At 37.8% G+C, this 8,764-nt stretch overlaps 1 protein-coding gene across 1 annotated transcript; it reads right to left on the reverse strand.

The window, feature by feature from the left end:
* Positions 1 to 2,198: 2,198 nt before the first annotated feature.
* On the reverse strand, positions 2,199 to 7,411 carry LOC144053060 (uncharacterized). The gene is made up of 2 exons (XM_077567076.1): positions 6,951 to 7,411; positions 2,199 to 5,488 (listed from the first exon to the last, which is right to left on the reverse strand). Exons 1-2 carry the CDS (start codon positions 7,057 to 7,059, stop codon positions 3,216 to 3,218), a joined length of 2,382 nt encoding a protein of 793 aa, XP_077423202.1. The 5' UTR covers positions 7,060 to 7,411; the 3' UTR covers positions 2,199 to 3,215.
* Positions 7,412 to 8,764: the final 1,353 nt, after the last annotated feature.

Here is an 8,764-nt window from a genome sequence, read left to right on the forward strand (position 1 = left end):
GTTCATAAATTCAAAAGTTCAGCAGATTCTTTGAATCTCATGTTAAGATCTTAGCACAGCAGTCATGAGCAGAAACTGCCCTCTGGTGTTCAACATGGAGAGTTACAACCTGCGATTTTTCCTCTTTATTGATTAATGATATTTGAGTTGGGTATGCTCACTGATTTGTATATATTACTGGATAGCTGGTAGGCCTAGACTTTTGAAGCCGCGAGGCCGCCATATTATCACTCCCATGAAACGTTGCTCGGCATACGATCCTATACATTTACAGTATCAAGAATAGAGAACATTTGAGAAAGTACTGAGCAGAAACAGAATGATTTATGATGTTTTAAATTTGTTAAACAGAGGACTTCAGAAATTTACATTTACAACTTGCATTGAATACATATGTATAAATTATATGCTTAATGATGTTTACGGGAGGAAACTTGTATATATACACACATATATATTTATATATATATATATTTTTTTTTTACTAAAGAATTTTAAATGTAATTCAACAAAAGATGCCTTTGCCAAATCCAACATTGGGGTCTAAGGAACTGAGCAATAAAAGAAAAAGGGGGTCTTCAAAGCAGCACACACCGTCCACTTGTTAACAAATACTGTACTTGTAGCGACTACCCCGCCACAATCTACTCCCACCCCTTGGCCCTATACTAAGAGCCTATGAGCTGTATATGTCTCATCTGTACGTATAGCACTATGTATAGTTTATACAGTACAGTAGTCAGCTCGTGAGATGGGAGGAGCAAGATGGCCGCCCAGTGACTTCAACGGCTTGCATGGGCGTGTATGGGCTATCGGCTATCCAGTCATATAGTCAGGTCAGTGGCCGAATCGTTGTCTATGGACGTCTGCCACTGATCTGTGACAAAAGGTCCTCTTTTTGGATGAGGACAGACCATTTTCTTACGTCCTGTTCGGGGGTTTTATAAATTCATGAAAATGTCCGGTTGGCATTGTGTGGCTAGTACACTCAAGGCCGGGGCAGGTGTCCTTTTTTGGGGAAATGGGAATATGGTCACCCTGTATAACATTAACAAGTAAAATATTGTTTTAACATATGGAAAAGTGACCTTTACCAAATTTATCCCAGCTTCATCCATTTGTAATTATAAAAAATAAAAGTTTGTGGGTCGTTAACTTCTCTCTCCGTGTAATAACGAGCAGCGATTCAATTCTTTTTTAAGCGGGTATTTTCTTGTTCTTTAAATGACGGTTGGCAAACCAACTTCAAGTGCATTACCGCCACCTACCGGACCGGAGTGCCTGTCCCCTTGTTTGTTTTTTAATAAACATTTGAGTTTATTAGGATAGATCGATCATTTTCATTTAACACATTTCTTGTCGGTCAAACTGTGTTCATTATAAAAATAATAAAACAAGGGAGAATGTCTAAGCTGCCAATGTGCCTTATTGTGCAAATATTCACACTGGACATTGAAAAAAGTATGAAATAATATATTCAAAGATCCCCAGCACTAGCGCCCCAACCAGACTCCGACCAGCGCGTTCCGCGTCCGCAATTTCTCCGTCCTCTTCTTCCACAGCTCCAGTTCCGCATGCCTCATGGAGTACAACTGCGCCTGGGACAGTCTTTCCTTAGTCCGGTCTATCCTGGCTGCAAACTGGGCGCCGGACTACATCGGTGCCATGTCTGTCCCCTTGTGACCGGAGAGAAGCTGTTCCGGGTAGAGTGACGTCAGCGGGAAAACAAAGGCGCTGATTGGCCAAAGAGGAGATCAGTGTATATGTATTCGATTGCTCTTCCTAAAGTACCCGGATGTTTGTCAAACAAACTGAATTTGAGCGGAGAAAATTTGACTTTGTACTAGTAAAACGGAATGTGAACATATACGGAATATTGACCCCCCCCCCCCCCCCCCCCCCCCCCACACACACACACACACACACACACACACACACACACACACACATTAAAATCTCACAATAAAGATTTAGTATTTCACTTCAGTAATTCAAACTAAAAAAATACAAATTCAAATTTATGTAATTCAGAGTTTTTCAATACAGTTATTCAAGTTTAGCGATTGAAATTAAAATCTAAATTATTCAGATTCAGTTTTCTGTTGGGTCCGTGTCTCTTTCTGTCATTGGATATTACGTTTGGAAGCAGATATTAAAAATAGAAAAGCGACTCGTTATATGTTAGGTTATTGGGACAGTTTGATTTTCAGTTTTTATTTCAGAATCGAAAATAGGATATGGCAAAAGACACAAAAAACAAAAATGGCCGTAAGTCAGGGGTCTGCAACCTGTGGCTCTTTAGTCCCTCTCTTGTGGCTCCCCGTGGTTCTCTAAAAAAATTATCCATCCATCCATCCATTCATTTTCTTAACCGCTTATTCAATTATAGTCGGGTGCTGGACCTTATCCCAGCTGGTTTAGGGCAGTAGGCGGGGTACACCCTGAACTTGCCAGCCAATTGCAGTCTACAAAAAATAGTATAAACTTATTCCCTAATTATTTTTTTTACATTTTTATTTTTTTAGATGAAATATTATTTAATTGAATTAGCGATTCAAATTAAAAAAAATGAATAATTCAAATATTTAAAAAATTGTCAGCGTCCACATTTTTGAGAAAAAGAGATAGATAAAAGGTAGATGAAAAAACTAAAAAATGATCTAAACATTTTCAAAAGGTAAGAGGAAAAGCAGAAAATTACCATAAAATGTCCATGAAAGTGCCAAAAATGTCAGACAATTGAATAAAAAAGTCAGAAAAGAAGTCAATTCAATCAATCATTAATTCCCTTACTGGATAGGAACTTCACACAAAACATGACATACTATATACAACACTGAGTGTTGACACAAGAGCTAATTGTCAACACTTGTCCACACAATACAACAATACAAATTGACAACAAAAACGTAGATGATTTAAAATCGCTGTCATTGTATATCTTTGATATTAAACATGGAAAATGTAATATATAAGGCGCAGTGCATGTGAGTGGACATTTACAATTGTACACATGCAAGCCAGATTATAGTCAGATAGTTTTAATCTGCAGCCCAATGTCAGGTTGATGTTGGTTGTTACATTTTAAATACAAATTCAATTCCAAAATAAGGTAAGTCAAGACACATACAATACACAAGTACACAGATCATTCATTCATTCAGCAGTAGAAATGATTTTTGCACCATTTCGATTAAATGAGATTATATCAAGTTTCATTTATCAATGCTACTCTCACCAGCACACTTGTGCCTCAGTTTAGCCTTACTTGGGAATCTTTCGCCACAAACTGAGCAGGTAAAAGGTTTCTCATCAGAGTGGGTTCTTGCGTGTCTTGTTAAATTTCCCTTCCGAGAGAATTTTAGGCCACAAACTGAGCAAGCAAAGGGCTTCTCTCCAGTGTGGGTTCTTGTGTGTATTTTTAAGTATCCCTTGTGAGCAAAATGTTGACAACAAACTGAACAGGAAAAAGGTTTCTCACCAGTGTGGGTTCTTGTGTGAATTGTTAAGTTTTCCTTGTGAGCAAAATTTTTACCACAAACTAAGCAAGTAAAAGGTCTCTCTCCAGTGTGGGTTCTTGTGTGTTTTTCTAAATTTCTCTTCTGAGTAAAAATTTGACCACAAACTGAACAAGCAAAAGGCTTCTCTCCAGTGTGGGTTCTTGTGTGTATTTGTAAGTTTCCCTTCCGAGAGAAATTTAGGCCACAAAATGAGCAGGAGAAAGGCTTCTTTCCACCGTGGGTTCTTGTGTGTATTTTTAATTTTCCCCTCTCAGAGAAACTTTGACCACAAACTGAGCAGGCAAAAGGTTTCTCACCAGTGTGGGTTCTTGTGTGTATTTTTAAGTATCCCTTGTGAGCAAAATGTTGACCACAAACTGAACAGGAAAAAGGTTTCTCACCAGTGTGGGTTCTTGTGTGAATTGTTAAGTTTTCCTTGTTAGCAAAATTTTGTCCACAAACTAAGCAAGTAAAAGGTTTCTCTCCAGTGTGGGTTCTTGTGTGTTTTTCTAAGTTTCCCTTCTGAGTAAAATTTTGACCACAAACTGAACAAGCAAAAGGCTTCTCTCCAGTGTGGGTTCTTCTGTGTATTTCCAAGTTTCCCTTCCGAGAGAATTTTAGGCCACAAAATGAGCAAGCAAAGGGCTTCTCTCCAGTGTGGGTTCTTGTGTGTATTTTTAATTTTCCCCTCTCAGAGAAAGTTTGACCACAAACTGAGCAGGCAAAAGGTTTCTCACCAGTGTGGGTTCTTTTGTGTATTTTTAAGTATCCCTTGTGAGCAAAATTTTGACCACAAACTGAACAGGAAAATGGTTTCTCACCAGTGTGGGTTCTTGTATGAATTGTTAAGTTTTCCTTGTTAGCAAAATTTTGACCACAAACTGAACAGGAAAAAGGTTTCTCTCCAGTGTGGGTCCTTGTGTGTTTTTCTAAGTTTCCCTTCTGAGTAAAATTTTGACCACAAACTGAACAGGAAAAAGGTTTCTCTCCAGTGTGGGTTCTTGTGTGTATTTCTAAGTTTCCCTTCCGAGAAAATTTAAGGCCACAAAATGAGCAGGAGAAAGGCTTCTCTCCACTGTGGGTTCTTGTGTGTATTTTTAATCTTCCCTTCTCAGAGAAACTTTGACCACAAACTGAGCAGGCAAAAGGTTTCTCACCAGTGTGTGTTCTTGTGTGTATTTTTAATTTTCCCCTCTCAGAGAAACTTTGACCACAAATTGAGCAGGCAAAAGGTTTCTCACCAGTGTGGGTTCTTGTGTGTTTTTTTAAGTTTCCCTTCTGAGTAAAAATTTGACCACAAACGGAGCAGGCAAAGGGTTTCTCTCCAGTGTGGGTTCTTGTGTGACTTGTTAAATTTCCCTTCCGAGAGAATTTTAGGCCACAAAAAGAGCAAGCAAAGGGCTTCTCTCTAATGTGGGTTCTTGTGTGTTTTTTTAAGTGTCCCTTGTGAGCAAAATTTCTACCACAAACTGAGCAGGAAAAAGGTTTAGTGTGGCTAATCACATGTTTTCTCAATTGGTATTTGTTGCCAAACGTTTTTCCACACTGAGAACATTTCCAACGTCTGCTGTCAGTGTGACATGTCACATCACCGTCAGACTGTTCATAGTCACCAGTGTGAGGAGAGTGTGACGACGTGTCTTCACCATCTGACATTGGAGCTAACCAGCTGTCTGCTTGTGATACTCCACGGTGGTCCTCATCATCTTCTGTTATTTGTTGTGTTGAGCTGCTGCTTGGAGGCTCCGCCCCTTTGTTCTCTTCATATTGGCATTCATTTTCAATCTTCAAATGGACATCAGTCACGGGCAACTCTGTGAAATGATCCTCCTCTTTAATGCATGGGGGCAGCTGCTCCTCTTTTTTGATGTTGGGAAGCTGTGGCTGCTCTTCTTCTTTAACTTGAAGAGGCTCCAAGTCCTCCTCTTCTTTCACGCCAGGGAACTCTGGCTCCTGCCGCTCAGGACAAAGGTATTTTTCACTAACGTCTGCGGGACACAAGATGGTTTGGTAAAGTCACTTTATTGTGACGTTGTATATTTAAGATTATCGCATGAGCCACATGAGTGAAAGAAGTAGTGGTCACTATCGAATATTTTTAGAATCGATTAATCAGATTCATTTTAATTTTGCATTAAAGTGTGTTAAAAAAAAAATCCCTGCGATTACTGCTTTATAACCAGTGATTAGTTTTTACTTCATATTCATATAGTGATAAAAAAAAAGAAAAGGAAATTGATGTACTATGTTACCAGTTCGGTCAAGTAAAAACAGATGTTTGTAAATATCTTACTTTGAGCCTTAAATCTAATAAATGAATTGTAATGCAACGCATTTCTCATACAATAACGATAACGGCGTTTCAAATATCTTAATATATATTAGGTCTTGTGGTATGTGCTCAACGATAGCTGATTGAAATATACTTTAAAATATATGTGGAAATTGCTACATGACTTTTGTTTTTATTTTAACCAACAGCTCGTTTTTTTTTTTACAGCGTGGGATTTGCTGCCAGAGTGAGGCCAGAAACAGGTAGCAGTGTTTTCAGAAAGTAGTGGGACAATGAAGAACCCCCCAAAAATAATCACAGCGTTTTCTCAAAAACAAAACAATCAATCAAGTTTGCCGAGATGTGGCAGTTAATTGTTGAGTACAGTTGCAATAACTAAAGATTGACAATCTACACATACAAATAATAAACAGCATTTGCTCTTTCCTGAATCAAGCTAAACGTAACGCAAGACATTTTTTATGCTATTAACTATAGAAAATTCCTAATAACACTAATTATATGTTATTTGAAATGTACATGTGCTGTACATTTTAAATAATAATTTGTATTTATGTAAATGTTTTGTTCATAATTAATTCTTCATACAAAAATTTTAAAACAAGTTTTTGTGGATGATTGGCATTGCAGACAAATACCAGTTTCATTATGTGTGATTTTGCCATTATTTCAATTAAGAAATTTAAAATGGATTATTTTCACATGCATGCACGCACATATACAAACACACACACCCTCTGTCAATTTTTCATCCCGCCTCGGTGGTGGCATGGGTTCGAAGTTCAAACCCAAAGTGAGTGTACAGTGCAGGCATGGCATCATGTGCCCCCCCCCCCCTCCTTTTTTTTTTTTTACTTTGAGCACCTGCCCCTCTAAAGGTGATAGCACGCCCCTGCAACTGAACTAAGAAACAACAGAAAATTGTAAATAATAATTTGCCTACAGTTTGTTCAAAAGGGGGGCAACTGCTTTTTGATGTGTACAAGTGACACAGTGATGTGAAAATTCAATTCTGATCTGAGAAATGTACCAAAGCGACTGAGGAAAACTGTAAACAAAGTGCTCGAATAAAAATTCCTTTCCAAATAAATGCAGACATAGTCTATTGTTGAAAAGTATTGATTAAACAAGTGACAAACCTGCTCTGTTCAACTCACCTCGAGGCTGCTTGCAAACAGCGTCCAGCAGTTGATGTTGTCGCTCGTTCTCCTCTTGTGCTCCACAAAGCTCCTCCTCTTCGTATTCGACTTTCGTTATTGCGAACATTTTTACACAATATTCACGACACTTTACGCTCACACTTGGCGTCTGCTGAGCCAATTTGTCATAACAAACGCGTCTGTTTTTTGGTGGCTAGCAAGCTAAGCTAAGCTAAGCTTAGCTAAACAGGGCCGAGATATTTCGACGAGCGATGTCTGAGACTAATTTAACCAGACACGTAATGTAGCAATTATGTTTGACTTAAATAAAGGAGCGACGGACGCACAGTGTCGATGTTTAAGTTCGTTCAGTACGAATTCAAGATGAATTATGTGTGGCTACGTAAAAGCAGCCTGGAATGGAGTACCTACGTCACGTGAAATCTACGGCAACTGCAGTTAGACAAATCTTGTCACGAAAAAAACTAATAAAAAAAAACAACAATCTAAAATTAGTACGATTCGTTTTAGTTTCATTTGGAGAATAAAAATAAATATTTAAACTGTATTTGGACGAACAAGATATGTTTAGTTCCTTGCTAGTGTTGTAAAGTTGTCAACCCCACATCTTCAACAATCTTGTTCATCAGTGCAGCGTCTCTCTACATCCTTTGATGTGCTACAAAATAAGAGCGTCGAAAACAAATACGTTCGAATGAACATATATACTTAAAAAATGTTGAGGGGTTTACTAAAATAGAAAGTTATTTCAGTATTAATGGATGACATAGTTAAAAAAAAATGTATTTATAGAGTGAGTCATACTAAATGTAACCAGATTGAACGATAGATATTTTGTTAATTTACGTCTACTCTCACCAATGATGTGCGATGGTGACGACACTGAAGGTGAACACTCCAAAGCAATAGAATTCTTAGATTTTCTTTTTTGTCTAGATTTTAACCAACATGTCAAGTGTACCACTCATTCTTATGACAAAACATTGGACCTTGTTTTTACAAAAGGTGTCAATGCTGGCCTTTCATCCATCCTGCAGGTCCTTGTGTCTTTATTCTTTATTAGGATCCCCATTAGCTTCCGCAAAGTGGTCGCTAGTCTTCCTGGTTCCTCAAATAATTCAACAAAAACATACAAAGTTTAAAATTAATCCATGTAGTAAAAATGAAAAACACTAAACAAAGACAGTATTTAACAGATGAAATAAGTAGAAACAAACAAAAACGACCATACACAATTTGAAAGGTCACAAAAAAATAAAATAAAACATTTAATAGAAATTGCAGGTGCATACATTATTAAATGCAATTACATCAATTCCCCAACTATAAGGAATAACCTACTTCATGTGTATTTTAATAACTTTTTGAAAGACGACTTGTTGCTGACGTTTCTTGCATTAGATGGAAGTCCATTCCAAGCCAAGGAAGCACGATAATAAGTTTGCAACGCCCTTACCCATTTTAGAAACAATCTGATCAGACCAAGATAGTAAATTATCTATTTTCACACCCAGTAATTTGACGTTGGACACCTGTTCTACTTGTATTCCATCAACATGCAAATTGAGTACAGTGGCATTAGCAACAGCATACCTGCTGCCAAATACAATAGATTAAAAACAAGGTCTGATGGTAGATCGCTGTTAGCTAGCAGTCGCCGCTAAACGCTGGCAACAATTCATACAATAATTACAATACAATACAATGTCAGCATAATTATGTCTTAAAACTCTTAACTGGAGCTTGAACGTGACGTCTGTCGCAACAGTTTGAGGCATTTAAATTGCCGTTGTTCAATAGACAAGCACGTC

The sequence above is a fragment of the Vanacampus margaritifer genome, chromosome 6 (genome assembly GCF_051991255.1).
Source record: "Vanacampus margaritifer isolate UIUO_Vmar chromosome 6, RoL_Vmar_1.0, whole genome shotgun sequence".
Classification (NCBI taxonomy): Eukaryota; Metazoa; Chordata; class Actinopteri; order Syngnathiformes; family Syngnathidae; genus Vanacampus; species Vanacampus margaritifer.

Bases quoted from the DNA above. Each gene is read 5' to 3' on its own strand.
- LOC144053060 (XM_077567076.1), bottom strand. From the start codon at position 7,059: ATGTTCGCAATAACGAAAGTCGAATACGAAGAGGAGGAGCTTTGTGGA. The intron at 5,489-6,950 runs GTGAGTTGAACA...TGTGTCCCGCAG, and splicing joins TGTTTGCAAGCAGCCTCGAG to ACGTTAGTGAAAAATACCTT.